The 22,571-nt window shown below is 45.8% G+C and overlaps 1 protein-coding gene across 1 annotated transcript; it reads right to left on the reverse strand.

Annotated features, from left to right (window-relative positions):
* Positions 1 to 347: 347 nt before the first annotated feature.
* Positions 348 to 17,420, reverse strand: MYD88 (MYD88 innate immune signal transduction adaptor). Its single transcript, XM_074943555.1, has 5 exons — positions 17,063 to 17,420; positions 10,014 to 10,133; positions 8,609 to 8,789; positions 7,019 to 7,110; positions 348 to 3,848 (listed from the first exon to the last, which is right to left on the reverse strand). The coding sequence occupies exons 1-5, from the start codon at positions 17,418 to 17,420 to the stop codon at positions 3,694 to 3,696; spliced, it is 906 nt and encodes a 301-aa protein (XP_074799656.1). The 3' UTR covers positions 348 to 3,693.
* Positions 17,421 to 22,571: the final 5,151 nt, after the last annotated feature.

The raw sequence follows: 22,571 nt of genomic DNA on the forward strand, positions 1-22,571 counted from the left end.
AGGTGGAAGGGGGGAGAAACACTCCATTGCAATTTAATTGCATTTGGGATAAATACGATTTTATGACTTAAGGAGATGTCACACTCAGAACAGATTTATGACAAATTCAGAAGTGCATAGGATCTTGAGGTTACTTTAGCATACAGCAGCAGTCCCCAAACTGTGAGGCGTGCCCCTTTAGGGGGGCATGGAGAAACATTCAGGGGGTGCAGCGGGGCCAGGGCCAGCCCCCACAAGGGGTTGGGACGGAGCACCACGCAGCCACGCTCTGCCCCCAGCTCCATTCCAGCCCCAGCTTCGACCCCCAACCACGGCCTGCCTCCCCTCCCAGCCGCATGGCTCCCGCTTCCAGCTTCCAGCCCGCCCCCACTCCCAGCCATGGCCCCAGTTCAGCTCCAGCCCCAGCCTTGGCTCCCAGCCCTCAGGAGGGGCATGGACAGATTACATAAGGGACAGCATGACATAAAAAGTCTGGGGACACCTGACATACAGTATATTACGGAAGTACCTCTTTAAACCTCCAGACCTTCTATTTCTGGGATTACTACTTCTAACCCCAAGAGAGTTATTTTAGCCTACTTAAGAACTTTTGACTTGATTTTAAAAAATTGAGTACATGCACATCCCATTCATTAACAATACTTTGCAGTTATAAAGAACAGCAGCTTTCTTCTGAGACACAGAGGTGAAGAAACCGAGGCACAGAGAGGTTAGGTGACAATATGAGGTCTCTGATGGTTATTAGGAATGGTAAATTCATCTGGGTATGTTTGGATGAACTAGAAACGATGAAGATGCTGCTGTTTCTTTCCTTGCAAAAGCAGCATCTTTTCTATTCAGAGAGCAGAGATATTCATCTATCATTTCATCACCTAGTAAATATGAATACAGTATAGTATCATTTTATTATCTGCATTGCTGTAGCAGCTATAGGTCCAAACCAGAGATCAGGGCCCACCACAGACGGCGCTGTACAAACGTTGTAAAATTATAGTCTCTGCCAAAGAGTTCAATATCTGTGCAAACATTTCCTACTTAAAACAGGACACGGGGAGTCAGGGAATGTGGGTTCCAGATGGTGCAATGTTGGATAAGTCACTTAAACTTTCTGTGCCTGTTTCCCCGCTATGAACTGGGGACAAGTTTCCCCTGCCAGCCAGCAGGATTAGGAGGTGTAATTCACTACCAGTCATGTGTGTAAGTGTGGCTCACTGTACCCCCTCCAGTGGCTAGACCATGAAGAGTTTTATGTTTCTGCTACAGCCTTCGGAGTTAATAGACCTAGTCATTCAACAGAAGCTCATGCTTTTAGATCCAAACATATCAGGTTCAATCCCACCGCTGGTGTATTCATGTTTGTAAAACACTAGGGAAGTGCTAATATTCAGCAAAAAAAAATCAATCCAATTCCCTACAATGGCTGGGGACCTAGCAGTCCTCAGAACCCCAGGTTATTTATATAATTGACATTTAGAAATGATGCAGGAATCCCAAGATAAGCAGCTGTGCTCCACTTCTGCACCAAGGGCCAGAGGACAAGAGGACTGGGAGATACATTTATATCCATTTAGATCAGCTAAGTTTGGGGGTTTCCCCAGAGTTCTCTCACTAATTCCCACAACATCCTCAGGACAGACCTATGCAGGGTGATCTCATCAGAGTGGTGGAGACCACTATGTTAATGGCAGAGATGGCAAAAAGTGTGTTTTGCAGGCCCATCCAAAAGTGTTCCCCAGCACTGATGCTAAGAGCATTAACAAGCTTCAGTTAACTGAGGTTCCCAACAATAGGGTTGGCTTGTCTATTACAAGAGACCTAGTGGGCAAAAAGAAGTTGGTAAAACATATAGCAACAGCTTATGAGTAGACATCAATGTCCTTTAAAGACACTCAGACACAGACATTTCTAACAGAAGAACTCAACACAGCTAATATTGCAATGAATAGTCAAGAAACGGATGATCGGCTACTGTTTGAAAACGTACACGAGTGACTCCTTTTAAGAAATAAAATCCATAGCAAATCAGTGGCTGAAGGAATGAACCAACCTGCAGCAACTCAAGCAAATACAGATTTGTAGGCACAGGAAAACCACATTGCTTTGGAAAGTAAACATTTACCAAAACCCTGTTTTAAAATAACCTGTCAAACAAACAAAACAACCCACCCACCCTCCAAGTTTCCATAAGGGCTGGATCATACAGAGCCTCTGAGGTCAAGATCCACACGATGCATACAACTACAGCAACAATAGTGGTGCTCCTAACCTCATTCATGCAAGCAACTGGGGAGTCTTTTAGATTTAAAGTATACGGATTAATTAATCACAGTTCCATAATCTATTAATTAAAATATACATGTTCATATTAAAACATTACTATTTGTTTTTACGTAGGTCTGATCTATAATGTAAGGCATTCTTTGTCAGACACTTATCCTTTTGGTTTTGGGACATTCTAAAGCCAGTGTGTTCTGCGAGATTCTTAGAGGCCAGATGATTTAGGGGCTGCTCCTAGAAAGTTCTTAGCTCAATTTTCCCATTCAAGTCAATGGAAGCTGAAGGTATTCAGCACCTTGTGTGTTAAGGGTTCAGTCCTGCAATACAAATCCAAGACTGAGCCATCAACGTGAGATTGATCTGTTGTAAACATTACAGGATCTATGATTTCCCAGTGCTGATGTAAGAGCGATCACTTAGTTAAATGGGACATGTGCACAGACGGACAGACATACATGCTACAAGCAGCACCCTCATTATTTAGTATGACTTTCTCTATGGCTTTTGCTTTTAACGAAGAACCAATCGTTGATCAAGGTCGGAAGGCTGTTTCAGAGGATGTCAGCAATAGGGGCGTTACATGAGTAACTAACTCTCTGAATAGGTTGGAATATGACGTAAAATGTTTTAAAAGACCAAAATTGAGAAAAAAATATTAAACAAAAAATAAACTCACTTCAGCCATTTCTCAAGAGTCAGATATTGCTAAAAATAATGGGAGATCAGTTAATTTCTTATAGATAGTTAAACGATGTTTAAGTAAATGTGCTGCTCATTAAATACAAAGAGTGTCCTGGAGATTGAAGTCCTCCGTACAGCCAGAGAGCAGGTACAATCCGGGCAGCGGCGATGGAACCTGCCCTTCCAGTGTGCTACAACCCGGATCTGGAAGGGTTGCCTCTAGGGAACAAAAGGGTAGTTCAATCCTTGGCCTCTCTCCCAACCAAGGTGCCGGTATCAATGATTTTCATGGCATTTGGCATTTGTCCACTAGGAACCAGACTGAGACCCCCAAACTCATTTCACACGGGTCAGTAACCAGCCATCAGATTTCACCAGGGATTAAAGAGAGAAACTATTCCCCTGACAATCCCCAGATACCACTACGGGAGCCCTGTAACAGTGTTTAAAACCATATAAAAGTTGTGTACAATATCGCTTTGGTCATTTCAAGTTACCCACCTGGAGAAGTGCATTGTGGTCCCTTTACTGCAATTAACTCCCCATTTAATGCAATTAAGCCCCCCTTCAGATATCACTTGTGTGTCTGTTGCAGGCCCCAGGCACAATATTGCAAGGATCAAAGTTCTGACATGTTGAAAGACTGTATAGACTACACCTGGACATTAGAGTTTCTTTTTTTCTGAAGGCACAACTGTGCAGGATCAAAAGGCACCTGGCTTATGTAGCTTTGTCTCATGGAAGCAAGAGGGATTTTGCCAGTCTTATCCAGAACCATTTTTTGGTGCAGGGATTAGTGTAGTCACAGACCGTAATGAACCTCAAGATGCTTGGAAACTCATTCTTCATGGATTTGCACTTGACTGGAATCAGCCGTTTGTGGCGAGCACCTGAAAGACAGTCCACCCAGGCATGTGAGTAAAGAAAGTTGCATCGTAACCATAAATCCATTCTTTACATCCCCCATAGAGTGAAAGCAGCAGCACACACACACAGGTCCATACACCTAGGCCTGACTCCGGTCTCAGTTACACCAGTGTGACTCAACTGGCCATGCTCCTGGACAGCAAGTTCCAGCGTCGAAGGCCCTTTCCCCTAGCCAAACGCACATGGGAACATGCATCTCAAATCTCCCTGAACAGGTTACAACATACACAAGCCAAACCTTGAATGGCTTTTGTCATAAATATAAAGGGAAGGGTAACCACCTTTCTGTATACAGTGCTTTAAAATCCATCCTGACCAGAGGCAAAATCCTTTCACCTCTAAAGGGTTAAGAAGCTAAGGTAACCTCGCTGGCACCTGACCCAAAATGACCAATGAGGGGACAAGATACTTTCAAATCTGGAGGGGGGGAAAAAGGCTTTTGTTTGTCTGTGTGATACCTTTGCTGGGAACAGATCAAGGATGCAAGCCCTCCATCTCCTGTAAAGTTAGTAAATAATCTAGCTAGAAAATGCATTAGGTTTTCTTTGTTTTGGCTTGTAAATTCACTGTGCTGGAGGAAATGTGTATTCCTGTTTTTGTGTCTTTTTGTAACTTAAGGTTTTGCTTAGAGGGATTCTCTATGTTTTGAATCTGACTGCCTGTAAGATTATCTTCCATTCTGATTTTACAGAGTTATTCTCTTATCTTTTTTTTTGTTCTTCTAATAAAGTTCTGATTTTTAAGAATCTGATTGGGTTTTTGGGTCTTAAAAATCCAAGGCTGGTTTGTGCTCATCTTGTTTATTCTCAAGCCTCCCCAGGAAAGGGGGTGTAAGGGCTTGGGGGGATATTTTGGAGAAATAGGAACTCCAAGTGGTCCTCTCCCTGTTCTTTGTCTAAATCACTTGGTGGTGGCAGCATACTGTTCAAGGACAAGGCAAAGTTTGTGCCTTGGGAAAGTTTTTAACCTAAGCTGGTAAAAATAAGTGTAGGGGGCTTTTCATGCAGGTCCCCACATCTGTACCCCAGAGTTCAGAGGGGGGTGAGAACCCTGACAGCTTTATAAGTCAGTACCATGAACTGCACCAAAAACTCCAACTGGCAACTAATGCAATGGCTGGGGCATGGGTGTGCTGCGTTCCATGCGAGACGCACAACATTCTGCACCAGCTGAAGTCTGAGAAGTACAGGGATAGCCCTGACTGAGCAGACTGGATTAATCCAATCTGCCAGTGATGAAGGCATGGAGAACTGCGGTGAAGTCCGCCTCTGAAAGAATGTAGAATGGAGGGGTGGAAGCGAGAGGACTTGAGAGGCCATCAAGTCCAACACCCTTCACTTAGGCAGGGCCAAGTAAACCTAGACCATCCCTGACAGGTGTTTGTCTAACCTGTTCTTAAAAACTTTGCATGATGGGTATTCCACAACCTCCCTTGGAAACCTGTTTGAGAGCTTAACTGCCTTTACAGTTAGACAGTTTTTCCTAATATCTAACCTAAATCTCCCTTGCCGTAGATTAAGCCCATTACTTCTTGTCCTTCCTTCAGGGGACACAGAGAACAATTGATCTCTGTCCTTCTTATAAGACCCCTGAACATATTAGAAGACTGTCATCAGGCCCCCCTCATTCATTGTTTCTCAAGACTAAACATGCCCAGTTTTTTAACCTTTCCTCATAGGTCAGCTTTTCTAAACTCTTTGTCATTTTTGTTGTTCCCCTTCCACTTTGTCCACACCTTTCTTAAAGTGTGGCACCCAGAACTGGACACAGTACTCCAGCTGAGGCCTCACCAGTGCCAAGCAGAGTGAGACAATTACCTCCCGTGTCTTACACACGACACTTCTGTTAATAAACCCAAGAATGGTATTAGCCTTTTCCACAACTGCATCCCATTGACTTGTATTCAGCGCGATCCACTATAGCCCCCAGACCCTTTTCTGCAGTATGACCCCACTAGCCAGTTATTCCCCATTTGGTAGCTTCACATCTGATTTTTCCTTCTTAAGTGAAGTACTTTGCACTTGTCTTTACTGAATTTCATCTTGTTGATTTCAGACCAATTCTCCAATTAGTCAAGATCATTTTGAATTCTAGTCCTGTCCTCCTAAGTGCTTGCAACCTCTCCCCGCTGGGGAGATTTTGTTATCCACAAATTTGATAAGCGCTCTCCATTTCATTATTCAACATGCCACAACCTCCTGGCCAGATGCCACTGGAAAGATTTACTCTTGGCAACCTGTGCTGTAGGGATATCCAGATGCAGCTGCGGATCTAAAAAGATACTCAAGTAACCAAAAAACAATGGGTAGACTGATCCTAAACCACTTCTCCAGATCTTCAGGCTTTTCTAGGTTACTACCATTTCCTTTTCTATGAACATACTTCCCTCAGAACTGTAGGTTGCAGCACCCACTGGTAATTAAAGGGCAGCAAGCAATCACTCTACCAATGTCTCCATAGGATCAGACTCCTACCCTTCTGATTCCCCCTCAAGGAAGCAGTAATGGCTCTCAAGAATGACATCCTTTGGTCTGAGTGAAATCCCTTTCTTTTCCTTTGAACACTGGGCCAGCACTAGCCATGGGGAAGGTTTTCCACACACGAGACAATGTGCTAAGTGGATACAGCACTGGGCTAGGTTTCAGGAAATCTAGGTTCTATTCCTAGCTCTGCCATTGGCAAATCACTTTACTCTTCTGCAGCCCTCCCCACCCCTCATCTGTTCCAGCTATTCTCGGCAGGGACTGTCTCCTAGGGCTTGTCCACACTGTGAGTTAGTGTGCAGCAAGCCAGGATGTGAATCTACAGCACACTAGTTTGCTACGCACTGACTCGGCAGATGGACCCTGCCGCTGTCTACTAAAAGATCCATAGTGCACTTTGATGTAGCGCAGTTTGAAATGGGAGAACATCAAAGCTCCCTATGGATCTTTTAGTGTGTGGTAGCCGGGTTCACCTGGCAAGTTAATGCAGAGCAACCCGTTACTCTGCATTTGTACAATGCCTTGCTCAATGGGCACCAATCTCAGCTGCGGCCTTTAGATGCTACTGTAATACAAATAATTAAGAACAACATTGACTATGCATTGTTGTGGGAAAATGTACCCTTAATGGGCCATCTGAATTCTCTTACCTGGGGAAAGGCTAAGAGCGAATTTGGTCTGGAAATCACATTCATTGCTGTCTAGGTAATCATCTGAAATAACAACCACCATCTTCCTACACCTGGATTTAAACCGAGAGTGGGGAAAAATTGGTTATTAACTGAACGAAAGAGAGATGCTTTTCATGCTTGCTGGAAAAATATATATTTTATAGCACTGTTCTGCTGAAAACATGCAACCATCAACAGTGTTCCAGCTCTAATGTCAATAAAATCTGAAGTGTTTTGATACTTTACTTACATCTGTATATATATTACACACAAAAAACATACGTAAAGGGAACATTATTGGGATTGCAAAGTCAAGTACTCAGAAGTTAGGAATGCCAGAATTAAGGTCACTTGTGCATCCTTAATTCAGCCCCCTTGTACGAATGCATTATGATACAGTCTTTAACAGTATAATCTCATACTATGATATCAGGTGGGTATCACTGATATTAATGTATATTTTTGAAAACGTGTTACAATGATTTGGAACCATCAAGTTGTGCATTAGCTAACAGTAAGCTACAGAACCACAAGACCTCATTACTGTTAGCTTCATCCTCCTTCTACTCATTACTTACACTCATTTGATATGTCTTGTCTTACATTACATGGTGAGTTCTTCAGAGCATCATCTGCCTGTGTATTTGTACAGTGCCTTGCACAATAGGCCCCTGATCCTGGCTGGAGCCTAGAGATGCTACCATAACAACCCCCTCTGTCTGAAAGGATCCTTCGGAAATCCAGACAAGTAGCCATTAGGATAGCTAAGAAGTGGTTTATTTTTTCACTGAGCATGTATAAGTTCCCCTGTGCACCACCAGTGTCTTGGGGAGAAGACAGATCTCTCTTCTGAATTCCCTGGCTGCTCCAAGGTGCTTACACTCTGCACAGGTAGCTGTTAGCTGTCCAGAGAGAGAACTGACATCATAATGTTCCACTGGGTGGAAAAATCAACTGGATAAAGGAAAAAGTACTAGTGCTGGTGCATTTTCCTTCACACAGAGGCATTGACGCTCTCTCCAGACAGATCTCCCCTCTGGGCATAAGGAGGGAGGTGGAGGAGTTAACCCTCTGTGGGACAACTCCCCCTTGAACTCTATGAAACGGGCTCTAAGGAGTCCTGGGGTGAGGGCCAGAGTGACTCTCCACAACACTGTCTCTTGAAAACTTACTGGATTTCTGTGTGGAAATCTGGCTGTGTGGGAGTTGATGCAGCTGGGAGCTGTTTTATCTCCTGCTGGGCCCCCTTCACAGCTGCCTTTGAGCAACCACAGGGTATCCAAACAGCAGAAGAGAGCGCAGAGACCAGTGGTGCCATAAGGAGGGGTCTTGGTTTGGGACACCTCCCCCCGTTCCTTCTTGAGGTGATGGCAAATAGGAAACTCCACAAATACTTCACTGTGGAGTTTCCCTGTCTCTCTATCCCATCCTGCATGCTCCAACAGGAGAGGGCAAATCTGGTCCCAAGGAACCAATTCTCCTTTGGCTTACCCAAAGTCTTACACTGGAAAAATCTAACAAATACTTTCCTTTCAGCCAGTCCCCCCCCCGCAAACATTGTTCACTCACCGTCTCTCTATAAGCTCGCTAGTGATGGACCACACACACGATCCTGGCAGGACATCCCGATCAAACACACACAGCTTCAGCTTGAACTCCGTTTGTTCCAGCTCTCTGATCATCTCTTGGACAAAGTGAATGTCTTTTTGACAGTAACAGATGAAGGCATCAAACAGCTCTGGTGTGTTCCCTGAAACCATTCAGAATTATATGCAGACATATTAAATTAATTCAATTCAACCACACGTACTGGAGCCTCGGATTCATAACTTCACCTCACCCATATTAGCACAGTGTGGCTCTCTGTCCCCCTCTAGTGGCTAGTCCTCATACAGAGATTTATGACTGAGTTGGCTGCAGCTTTTGGGCTAATGAATCTGGTTGTTTGGTCCAGGCAGTAGAGTCTCCTGCTTCTAAATCCAGAGCTCTAAGGTTCAGTCCCTGCAGATAATTCACGTAAGGGCAACACTACACTCACTATTTACAACAGTATCAGGCAGGCCCTCAGATTTGGGAAATACAAACATGCCACAAAGAGAGCTATATGAGAAATAAATCTAATGGGGAGAAGACTGGCCAATATTTTCTGACTTGGGTATCAGACACCTGAATAAGTGACCTAACTGAGTTAGCCACCTACAGCTCTCACTGAGGCCTTCTTTTATTTATTCAGTGCCCAACCACAGATTCAGGTGCCTTATTTTAAGGCTAGCATTTTGCACAACTGGGTGCCCAACCTCTACTGGCTCAATTCCTCACTGTGTTACTCCAGTTTTACACCAGCATGACAACACTGATTTCAGCGGCGTTGTGCCAGCATAAAACTGCATTAATGTAGTGAAGGATCAGGCCCTAAAAGTGGGGTAGGGAAAACATTAGCATTCTATGGCCCAGATACTAAAATCAGATCCACACAGGCAGAACCTTGTACCTGAGGGGAGCCCCACAGGATTCAAATGGTGGGGCTCTGTTTTCAGGCTCAGGGCCTAAACTGGTAAACCGGGCTTTGTGATCCCGCTCACCTAAAAAGGTCTCCTTCCAAATGAATGAAAATTTAGATCCATGCAATGAACTCTGACAAGATGAAAGCTTTTTCCAGAAAGTGGTCCTGGCACAATATCATGCTGCACTGGCCTTAGGCCTATAAAACTGCACAGAGTTCCACATATTTTATTGCACTACTACTCTCTAGCCTCATTTACATTTGCCCTACTGCCCCTCTTCCCTCCCTGAGTATTTCAATCCTATCTCCCTGCTTGGTCAGGATGTCATGTATATGCATAGGTTGAGGGAAGGACAGAGATAGGAAGGGAGGTGAATGATTCTCAGTACTTCTCACAGGGGTCTAATACATAGAAGACAAGCCCTAGCACAGTATATCTGTTATTAAATCTATAGATCTATGGCTATTTACCGTAAGGATCATCTCTGGTAGTGATGCCTGACATCTCCAATGTCTTCGGGACACTGCTGTCTACTGCTGGCACCTGAAGAGGCTGCTCTTTCCTCTGTAGGTACTTCTTACAGTCCTCTTCTGCAAGAAACACAAAAGGCTCACTTGATGCTGATCATGCTGCTGAGGTTCAATACACAGAGGAACTCGCTTAGCGGTAACTAAACAAAATACAAAAAGCACCCCAGTCCTTCAGCAACATTCTGACTTGAAAGTAAAAGGGACTTACAACGTTAAGGTGAATTAATTTCGGAGTATTAGTTGTGTGTAGGATGCACTGAGAGACTGGACAAAAGGTGTTATTTAGGTGTTGTTGTTCTCATTGAACAGCACATACAATGTATGCAAATATCACCAGAGCAGTGACTCCATAGGTTTTAACATCTCCATGTTCTCCTTTCATTGTTGCCCATTTTGAGTCTCTAACTAATACTTAATGAAACACCATCAGGTAGTTTGGGGCCAAAATCTAGGGGTTGAGAGACTCGGGAGTTTTGTTTTTTTAAGAGGTTTCAGAGTAACAGCCGTGTTAGTCTGTATTCGCAAAAAGAAAAGGAGGACTTGTGGCACCCTAGAGACTAACCAATTTATTTGAGCATGAGCTTTCGTGAGCTACAGCTCACTTCATCGGATTTTTTTTAAGTCTTCATAAAAATCTAATAATAATAAATGTAATGAACTGACTAGCACATCTGTATACTATTAGCTAAGAATCATAGGGTTAGAAGGGACCACAAGAGTTATCTAGTCTAACCCTTTGCCAAGATGCAAGATTTGTCTAAACCAGAGGTTCTCAAACTGTGGTCCACGGTCCACCAGTGGTCCACAAGCTCCATTCAGGTGGTCCGCAGATAGTTCCCTCTAAGGTGCGCGCCTGGGCGGCTGCACACAAGAGAATGAAGGGCCACACACCTAATTAGTGGAGCCACGCAGGTGTGGCTCCACTAATTAGGTGCCTGGACCCTGGAGAAGACGCACATGTAAGGTGAGGTGAGAAGACGCACATGTAAGGTGGCCTTAGGGGGGAATAGGCAGTAGGAGGGAGGGGGCAGTGGTGAGAGGAGGGGGTGGGGGGGGGATTTGGAATGTGCAGGGCTGCAGCAGCCAGACAAAGAGGCATCTTTCCACAGCTCCAGGGCTGCGGATGCAGGGGAGAGACCCCCCCCCCCTCCTTCCCAGCCCCAGCTCAGGGGCTGCCGTGGTGGGGGAGAGACCCCCCCCTCCTTCCCAGCCCCAGCTCAGGGGCCGCCGTGGTGGGGGAGAGACCCCCCCCTCCTTCCCAGCCCCAGCTCAGGGGCTGCCGTGGTGGGGGAGAGACCCCCCCCCTCCTTCCCAGCCCCAGCTCAGGGGCTGCCGTGGTGGGGGAGAGAGGGAGAGACCCCTTCTTTCCCAGCCCCAGCTCGGGGGGCACATCCATCGCATTAGAAAGGTAAGACTACTGATATAAAAATATGTGAGTTGTGTGCTTTTATCTGTAGAACAAAAAAAAACGTTAATTATTATTGTTGTTTTATATATAGTGCTTTTATCCAAAGCACTTTACAAAAGTTAGCTAACAGTACAAACAACATTTGGAAAGATCATTAAGTGGTACGCCGAGATCCTCAACAATTTTCAAGTGGTGCATGAAAAAAAAAGTTTGAGAACCACTGGACTAAACCATCCTTCTAGAAGATGGAATCAGAATTGATGATCAGTCTCAGAATCAGACGTTCAGATACTATAGTGAGGAAGGCCATATAAGAATCTAGATAAACCCACAGCAGAATAGGGCTGATTACAGTAACTGTCAGCGGAGATTCTCCCTTAGCTCAAGTTGTGGTAGTATGTTCTTCTAGAGCAGTAAGATCTGGACTCTGATCCATTGCTGCTATGAAGTTCCCATGAAATCCTGCGTGGATATAGGTTTGTTACAAGTAGAAATATGTTCATTAACTTTATTTTTTAAACAATCTAAATGAAAATAGTAATGATTTGTTTTTTAAAATTTAAAATTTTTAAATTTGTTTTTTAAAATTCCCCTGTAGTGTATATAACCAACCCATTGCAGCACTGTACTAGTGCATGAGAACTAGTGAGTAAGACTAGATCTGAAACTATTAGAAAAAAACAACAACCTGAAAACTGACTAGTGTTTTTTCCACTTCCCAAGTGGAAGTGCAAAATGCAAACAAAAAGCACAAATGGAGAAAAGCAAACTCTGAAATATTGCTGTGTGTTTTTTTAATGTATAATTTTTAATCAGACATCATGCAACCCTTTCAGACATCATGCAACCCTCTGGATCTTAGTGATGCTGGTGTGTTGCACAGGCTGGTCTTTGTGATGAGAACAATTGCCGCGGGACTGGAAATAGCAGGAAAGAGAATCTACTGGAAGTAATGACACATTTTAAAATAATAACTGGGTAAAGAAAAAACAACAAAAGAGACCAAGAGGAAAAATCAGAGCTATTCAGAGAGCTTACAGGGGAAGTACCAGAAGCTGGATGAAAACAAGTCATTTGGGTGCATGAGATGGCAAATGAACATTTTAAAAAATATATTTTTCCCCCCACATTGTATAAATGGAATATACAGTGAGTGGCCTTATCTGAATTTCTCTAGACTGTTTCCCAGTTCCTTATCAGAATTTAATTCAAGCCTCTGACACTATGTTCATGCTCTCCTCATTAGTCTGTTCAGGGTCATACACACTTATTTGAGCACTTCAGATTATTCCATTAATGATGCAAACATGCGCTAATCCTTCTGCCCATCCATCTCCAAGAGTGAAAGCTTCTGACTGAGGCAAAACTTTCAGAATGACACACCAATCCTGGTAAAACCCACATAGTATTGTTACACATACAAAATTGAGGCCAATTTCACTGAAATTGAGATGAGGTTTTCCAGCCAACCTGAGCTGATTAATGGTTTCCAGTAGTTTTGGCATGGGTCAGTCTCCATGCTAGGAAATGTTGAATGAGTTTTGCTTTGAGTCATGTGTTAACTAGGGCACAAAGTCAAAGTGACCATCAAGGGGTCTGAAACCATAAGAACAAAACCAACTAGATGAGAGTGCACAAAGCCTGCAAACTGAAATAGATTCATAGATATTAAGGTCAGAAGGGACCATCATGATCATCTAGTCTGACCTCCTACACAACGCAGGCCACAGAATCTCACCCACCCACTCCTGCGATAAACCTCTCACCTATGGCCGAGTTCCATGCAGTTGTATAAACCCCATCCAGTCTATGCAGATAACCTCAACATAAGGCATATAACATAGCTCTGATCTTGAAATGCATAAGGGAAGCTGAAGGAGAGGAGCAAAAATTATAAACAAATAAACCCTACGAGGAAAGGGTAGATGAACTGGGCATGTTCCGAGTAGGGGAAAAAAGACAACTGAGGGAGATTAATTATTAAGCAGACAAGTACCAGTTTTTGTCACTAGTCAGCAAGAAAGCAACAAAAAGTAATGGGCTTTTGCAAGGAAGATTTGGGACAAACACACCAAGGTAAAGAGCTTTACAACCCTAAGGACAATCAGGCAATGGAAAGAGCTGCTAAGGGAGGCAGAATTGCCATTGCTGGAATGGGAACTATTAAGGCTAGACTAGACACCACCTCTTCAGGAATGATGATACGTATTGTTGCTATAATTATTGCGTATTGTTGCCATCCATTGGGATGGAACAGTTGACCCACGGCGGCATGGAAAGAGAGGTTGGTTCCGAAGTGCATGCCACAGACCACATGCAGTCTTTGGAATTCTATGCTATGGATAGGCCCCTTCGGTTTCGGTTTTTGATTTAATTTCCCCCAGAAATTTATAGGTGTTTATTACCACAACAACCAAAACAGGTGAAAAATCAATGCAAAAAACTATTAATCATTTTTCTGGGTAAATATCAGGGTTTATTTTGGTGGACAGAAGGACAGGGGGAAAGTATTCAGTAGATTAATGCTTTGATGAACGGAATTCAATGTGGTTTGCTGCAGAGCTAAAACAGAACTCAAAAAACAATGCCACTTCTGAGTTTAAGAAAACAATAGATCTCTAATTCCCAAATAAAACTTTTTATCTGAATGAACAGTTTACTGTTGTAGACTTAGATCTCTTAGCCTATAAACATTTACATTTAATAATTGGGCCACACCATTTGCAGCGCATACACTCAACTTCATCCTTTTCTCCTATTTTTGTTTGTTTTTTAAACTTTTGAATACTTCCTTGTGCTCTGAAACGTATTCTGATACAGATTTCTGTTTCCTTCCCATTTTAGTGTGTCAAATCTTTAAACCATTATCCACTAACAGCATGAAGTGTGCATGTGGTGGGTGTGAGATTCATCAGTACGTTCAGCTGTGCACACACTTCAGAGCTTGCGTGTGCCTGGTGGTTTATTATCTGTCTTTTCTAGACTAATACATAGCCTTATTTCAATGGGCAGCTTTGCATATACACACAGATGCATGATCGTAATACATACATCTCATATAAGGTATTGTATTTTCCTAATCAAACAAGCTTTTTAAATATATTTGAATGATACAAAAGTAGGGTGAAAATCGGAAAAAAAATGAATAATACTTTTTGTAAAACTCGGGATTTTTTGGTAAAAATCGGTTTAAATGGAAAACAAAGGGGCTTAGTTATGGATCAATTATGTGCCTCACAAAGAGTCTTACATCCAAACATATAACACAACCAGGACACTCAGATCAAGAAGCAGCACTGTGTAAAGCCCAAATTTCTGTACTAACGATATGGGTGGCTGAATCCTCCATTTTTTTTTAATGCAGGTTAGGGACCTGATCCTGAGAGCAATCATCTCCCACTGACTTTCATGAGAGCTTAGGGTGCTCAGTAAGTAGCACAGGATCAGACCCAAGCTATAGTCTCCAGTGTGAACGTCTCAATGTGACTCTCAGCTGGGAGCCTCCTCAACCTTCAGGCCCCACCCAGTTAAAACCATTTGGTTCTATATTCCCTTTTTGAAAGGCATTCAGACTCAGTGCCTCTTCCTGAACGAAACTGTACGTGTTAATGTGGCAAGAAGAACTGAAAAGTCAGCTCCTGAATTAAGAGCATCAGTGCCAGAATGAAGAGCTTCTGAAGTGCAGCTTCATTTGGGTTGTAAGTTCAAACCTTCTCACCCAGCCAGAAGTCTCTGCTTCTTGTTATGGACCTCAAAAAAAAAAACAAAAACAGACTGAGGCTCACGAGGCATAACACTGATAACAGGTCCCTTAAAAAAAAAAAAAAAGCAGCAGAGGGTCCTCAAAATACATGTGGGAGTAGGAGGGACCCAGTGGGAATCTCTACACTAGATCACTGGTTTATCTATTTGGTGTTTTGCAAGATGCAGTGGTGAAGTTTTCCATCTTGATTTCTCATCAGCAAGTAACAGGAAATGAGATCTCTCACTTCCCCACCAGTAGCCCAGCAAGTGTACAGCCTATAGACACTCAGTGTCAAGCATAACTTGTGACTCGAAAGAGACCTGAGAAATATTTAGGTGATAAAACTTCATTTCCAGTTAGTGCCATTTGGGTTCCCGTAAAGCGTGGTTCTATCGTAAATAATGCTTTGTGAAAATGGCTCTGTGGCGTTCTGTATTTATTTATTTATTATTTCTCATGGATTCCTGTATCAAGTTTGCTCAGGTGAAAAATAATTCCGGCCCACACAACTACCAGGTCCACAAATTCAGGCTGTGCTCTGACACAGTCAAGCTGGGCTCCATCCCATGGATCATCACCAGACCTGAAGATTCTGCTAGCCAAATCAGACTCTCAGTCCAATCCCATTACTTTCAGGTCATGCCCTCCATGTCACCTGGGCAAACTCTCTCATGGCTAATGTTGCCAAAGGCATTGTTGGACCTGCAGGATTTATATCACTGGAGATCACATGCAAGACAGAAAGGATGCAGGGTGAATTTGCAGGGCTGGTAACTAGCAGAAACATGAGGCTCTCTCTTTCCATTGAAAACTGAGCAAGTTTACTATGAAAAAAAAATCAGAGAAGCACAATAAATATGTAACTGCAATGTCAGTTTTCAGAGTAGAACAGCAACAAGCAAAACAAAAAGCATACCACTCAAACTATGGTTAGGCCTCAAAAATTATTTTCATAAAGAAAGCTGTATCTTATGCAGTATCCCGGTATTATTTATAATTCTCTACAGATGCCACACATAGGCTTTAGCTTTCCCAAACAAAGCTAAATTTCAGGACCTAAACAAGCTGACAGTGACTCTTTAACCTATCAGTCTAGATCAGGCTTTGAAATTAACTAGCAAATCTCAAAAGGATGACAAGGATATAAAGGAAGTTAGCCACCAAGAACTGCCAAACTAAACCCACTTCAGGCTAGCAGTTCACACTCAAAACCTAGCCATGCTTACACCAGAGTTTTAACACTGACTAATGTTGAATTTCAGGGGGGAAACCAAACCAAACCAAACCTCCCAGAACTTTCTTTTTCCAGTTGTCTCTGCAGATTGAACAGATCCGGTCCCAGGCCCAGGAGAAACTAAACTATTCATTCGGTCTTGGGTGGGGCGTGGGGGGAATCATCAGAATTGCTTCCAGGGTGCTTTTGTTTCTGTACAGCCCATGAAGCAGGTAGCCTATAATGTCACCAGAACCTATTTAGACGGTCATCCAGCGATCAGGCTGAACTGTGCCCCACCAAAGCGCGCAGGCTCGGCCCCCCCCAAGGGCTGTGCCAAAGGCCACTCTCCTCTTTCACAAGCCCCCCAGGCTCCTACAGCGACCCGGGGAGGAGTCCAGCCCCAGCGGCCCGGCGCAGCTGTCAAACAGAGGGGCCGAGGGGAGGGGAGCGGCACAGCCGGACACACGAGGGGCTGTGGGCGCCCCCTGGCCGGGCAGCGGCTGCAGGGCCGGCGCCGGGCTCGGCGAGGGGGGCAGCACCGGGCGGGGGAAGAGGCAATAAGGGGGCGCAGCGGGAGGAAGCGGCGGGGCCTGGGGCGTGGGTTCAACTCCGGCTCTCACCGATGCGGCCGCCCAGGTCGGTCAGGATGTCGTGGCGGCCCACGGCCCGCAGCAGCGCCAGCAGGCGGCCCACGGTGGCGCCGCCGGGGCAGCGGCCCTGCCAGTCCTCCAGCAGGCGGGCGGCGGGGTCGGGCTGCGCCTCCAGGTGCTTGATCTCCAGGTACTCGTAGCCCAGCTCCTCGGCCAGCGCCGTCCAGTCGGCGGCCACCGGGGCTCGTGGGTTGAGGTAGAGCCCGAGCCGCCGCCGCACCGCGAAGTTCAGCGCCACCAGCGGCACCGCCTCCAGGTCGGGGGCCGCCGGGGAGCCGGGCCCCGGGGAGCCGGAGCCGGCCGGGGCCGTGGCCGCGGCCGCGTCCATGGCTCGCGATCCGAGCCTGCCGCTTTCGCAACTTCCCGCTCCCGCCCCGGATCCCCGCGGGTTTCGCTTCCCACCCCGCCCCCGGCTGCAAGCCCGCCGCCCGGCCGCCGTGGAGCCTCCCCTGCGGGCGAGAAGGGCCGGACGGGAGCCCCGCGCCCGGAGCCACAGACACGGCCCGGGGCAGACGGGAGCCCCCGACAGCCACACACACACCCAGGCCCGGGGACAGCCACACACACACACACCCCAGGCCCAGGGACAGACGAACAGACAGGAGCCCCCAACAGCCACACACACCCCTCCCCCCCCCCGGGCCCGGGGTAGACAGGAGCCCCCGACAGCCACACACCCCCCTCCCCCCCCCCGGGCCCGGGGCAGACGGGAGTCCCCGACAGCCACACACACACCCAGTCTCGGGGACAGACGGACAGACAGGAGCCCCCGACAGCCACACACATACCCAGTCTCGGGGACAGACGGACAGACAGGAGCCCCCGACAGCCACACACATACCCAGTCTCGGGGACAGATGGACAGACAGGAGCCTCCAACAGCCACACACACACACACCCCAGGGACAGACGGACAGACAGGAGCCCCTAACAGCCACACACACACACAGTGTCTCGGGGACAGATGGACAGACAGGAGCCCACAACAGCCACACACACCCCCCAGGGACAGACAGGAGCCCCCAACAGCCACACACACACCCCAGGGACAGACGGACAGACAGGAGCCCCCAACAGCCACACACCCACTCAGTCCCGGAGGACACCATGGCAGCCAACCTGTCCCCCACACACCTTCCCTAGGAGCAAAGGGACAGACACCTATTTCTCAGTGTGGGAGGGGGTCAGGGCGCCCTCTTCCCTGGAGAGGGCATTCTTCTAACTTCCTCCCCTTCCCCCACAAAACCTGACAGAGCTTGGCTCTCCGCTGGCCTAAGAGCCAGACACCCCCATTGCCCCAGCCTGGGAGCAGACACACACCCACACCGTCCTTTCCCCTCGCCTTTCAGGGAGCAGCTGGTGACCCCTCTACCCATCCCTGAACCCACTTCCCTACCCCCACCTCCATGGAGACAGACACCCCCATCCTTGCACTCAGAGCCTGCATTTCCCATGCCCCAGCCCAAGAGGGATGCAATATGAACACCACCAAGGCCTAGGATGGGGGGAGTGATGTGTTGATGGCATTATTTCTGTTGGGATCAAGCTAATTTGTATTAGGGACCAAGCTGAGGCTCCCATTGGGCTCGGTACTGCAAGAACACAGAGAGCGTGCATGTGAGCTCAGGCAGGTGGTGGGAGAGAGGAAGCATTATTAGCCCCATGTCCCAGAGGGGGCACAGAGAGATGGGGTGACCTACCCAAAATCCCATGGGAAGGCTGCAGCAGAGCTGGGCATTGAACCAGCATCTCCTGCTCATCCCAAACCAACAGGCTCCTGCTTAGAGTGCTGGTTTTAGTAGGGGACATCTATACATAAGTCAGTTGAAGGCTCAGCCCCCGCTCTGGTCTACTACTCCGACTTCAGGTTAGCTTGTTTCTGCTCCTATTCACACACACAAGGGACACATTTGCCTTCCCCTGCTGCCATCCCCACAGAGATGTCTGGGTGGAAGGTCCCAACAATGCCCTCGTTGGGTGGCTGTGCCCATCACAGCAGAGCCCTTGGTTTAGGTGGCAGGAAGCGCCCTCCTCTCCCCACCAAAACCCCCCACATTGCTGAAGCAGTGGAGAGCAGAGATTTCCTTCCTCGCCCCGAAACCAGTCAGCTGAGGGCTGAGAAAGAGGGAGGCCCCACCCAGGCTGCAGCCCAGGAGCTGCCAGCATAGAAAAGGACATTTGTACAGGGCACAGCCCACCTAGAAGAAGGTTCAGTCCAGAAAGCTCAGACCACCAGCTGTACCCTGCACCAGCAGAGCCTGCGGTTGGACACCCCTGCTCCATGGGGAGAGGAAAGCCCCCCAAGGAATGGCTGTGGCTAGGCCTGCTCCTGACCAAACAGGCACAGCAACACTGGCTGACCCCTGTTTCCTTAGCTACCTGAAGCAGGGCAATGGCCAAGCTCACCCAGCCACTCACTCCCAACACCCTGAAGGGTGGCCGAGGCAGTACCCAAGTGCCTAGCAATAACCATCTTTCATTCTTCCACCCTCCCTTACCTGAGCTGCATCTATGGGGGACCCATGCTGCAGGTGGTCTGCCCCACATGGTCTCCTCCAGGCTGTAAGTGATGATGTCACTGACATCACATGACCCCAGAAATCCTCAGCACTCACCTGTTAAATCAGATCTAGGCTGCTCTGCGTTCTTCTTTGTGGATGCTAAATGGCAGTAGTAGAGGGGACTCCAGATTATTTGGCTGCAAGGGAGGCGAGGAACTTGACTGGAAGAAGGGAAAAGTTTTTCCCTACAACTACTCTGTCTCATCTTACTTCAGGCAGAGCTTGGGTGTATCACCTTCCCCAAGTCCCCTGCCTAGTATTCTGCTACAGATTTAAAGAAACAGTGCACATACCCTTACAGGAGCAGAAGAGAAGGAAAAAGATGGGGATGTAGGGCAAGAAAGAAGGAAGCCTTAGAGACCATGCTGATAAATGCTATCTCATAAAAACCTGAGATAGGAAAAAGCCTGTGTTGTTGTGTGCTAAATCCATCTTCTTGATGCTTTCTATGTCTGAATTACATTGTTGACAGAAAATGCAAGCTCCTTAGGACCAGTACCAGAGTGGGGTCCTCCATAATGAATACACTGTACTTTAATTTAATCAGCGTTTAAGATACATTTCAAATTTTTTTTTGTTTTGTTTTTAGAGCAACTGTGTGACATTCAGAGCAGCTGGGGGGTTGATTCTGCAACAAGCATCTTCACTAACATCATTTACACTTTGTCTTAACTTTGATTCTTCATCCACTTCTCTTCCTCATCCCCTCACTACACCTTAGGTTTCTACTAGATTGAAAATGGAGGTTATGTTTGGAACAGACTATCAAATTAATGTTAATGTACATATCCAACAGCTTGTGGTGATAGCATGCCACCTACAAGGCTGCAACTGAAGATATCATACATGCTCCTGCTCATTTGTCAAATAATTTGATTCTCATTTTGGGCCTGTTTCAGCTCCCCTGGATTTTTAAAGGATTGGGTTCCAGCCAATGAGGGGGCACTCTTACATCTATAGCATTAGGCCCCTGTTCAACTCCATTTACTTGAGGTCATGTCTACACTGGAAAAAGGCTTGCCCGTATAGCTATTCCTACACAGCTATGCTGTCAAGAGATCCTAGGTAGATGCAGCTTATACCCATGAAAGAAAAAAAAAACAAAGGAGTGCCTGTCCCAGTACAACATATTGAATTTGCACAGAAAATAAGTTATACCAGCAAAAGCACTTCTGTGTTGGTATAACTCTGTCTAAGGTAGGGGCCAGATTTTTAAAGGTATCTAAATCCCTGACTCCCAATGTGATAACCGATGGGTGTTATGCTCCTAAATACCTTTAAGAATCTGGCCCTAGGGCTTTGGCAGGATCAAAATGTCACACACAAAGATTTAAAAAAATAAATCACCCCCCTCCTTGACATTCCCAGACTAGCAAAAGTTTCTAGTGTAGACCTGGCCTCAGACAGAACTTCCCATGAAATCAGCCCCAGACTGGAAAGGTTGGACTCCTCTGCCAGAGGGTAGAGTGCATCAGGTCTTCCTGGGAAAGGAACTAAACTCTCCTCCCCTCAGATAAAGCCAATTATGCAAGGTTAAACATGACTGGTTACTTCCAGGAGCAATGTTGCAGGAGCCGCTACACAACTCATTTGTTAGGAGGAAGTTTGGGGAAAGAGATGAATTTTGCAATCTGCCCTGAAGGTTACCAGACCAGTATAGTCAAAGCAATTAAGATGTCATTTTTATATCAGCAAATGCCTTAATGCAGATGCAGCTCATACTGGCAAAAGGGTGCTTTTGGTGCTATAGTTTTTTTTGATTACAGGAACCAGTATAAGTTATACCGCAAAAGCAATTTTTGCCAGTATGCACTGCATATCGAGTAGAAGGGTTTGCCATTTTGGCCATGTCAAACCTTTTTTGTGTAGACTAGACCCTAGTTCTTGTCCATACTAGGAAAGTACCCTGGTTTAATTAAGTCAATTTAAAAATTGTTCTAGTTAAACTGGTGCAAGCCTCTAGTGTAGATGCCCATGAACTGGCTTAACCGTTGCTAATTATGGAGGTGCAAGTCACGGCTCCATAGTTAGGGTTTAATTCCATTTAGCACTTAAAGCAGGGATTCAACCTATGATATGTGTGAAAGATACATATGGGTTTAAATTAAGTCAGTAATTTACCAATACAACTAAACCAGTTTATGCAAGGGCTTACCTAGTTGAAGGGCTTCTACATTAGGGGTTTGAACCAGTTTAATAAGATTGATTTTAAACTGACGTGTTTAAACCAGAGCAGTTTCTTTATAGGTAGGGCCTGTGGCTCAATCTGATCCCTGGTGGTAATGAACTCCAGAGTCAATCAAGGGCCCTCCACTGAGAGTACCCTGCTCCCAGACTCAACGTGTTTGAATCTGGACTCCTCAGGGAGCGAAGATGCCATGCTAGGGAACAGTGACAGGAAGGATCTCGCTAAAGCCATGGTTCTCAACCAGGGATACAAGTAACCCTGGGTGTACACAGAGGTCCTCCAGGGGATACATCAACTCATCTAGATATTTGCCTAGGTTTACAACAGGCTACATAAAAAGCACTGGCCAAACCAGTGCAAACTAAAACTTCATACAGACAATGACTTGTTTATACTGCTCTATATACTGAAATGTAAGTACAATATTTATATTCTAATTGACTTATTTTATAATTATATGGTAAAAATGAGAAAGCAATTGTTCAGTAATAATGAGCTGTAACAATTTTGTATTTTTATGTCTGATTTTGTTAGCAAGTAGTTTTCAAGTGAGGTGAAACCGGGGTATGCAAGACAAATCAGACTCCTGAAAGGGGTACAGTAGTCTGGAAAGGTTGAGAGCCACTGTTCTAAAGCAACCAAGTCAAACCATTTAAGATGTTTTGGACAAGAACTTGAAGTTCTAAATGGACCCAGAATAGGACTGGTTGCCATTACTGAGCATAGAGCA

The sequence above is a fragment of the Natator depressus genome, chromosome 2, assembly GCF_965152275.1.
Source record: "Natator depressus isolate rNatDep1 chromosome 2, rNatDep2.hap1, whole genome shotgun sequence".
Lineage (NCBI taxonomy): Eukaryota > Metazoa > Chordata > Testudines > Cheloniidae > Natator > Natator depressus.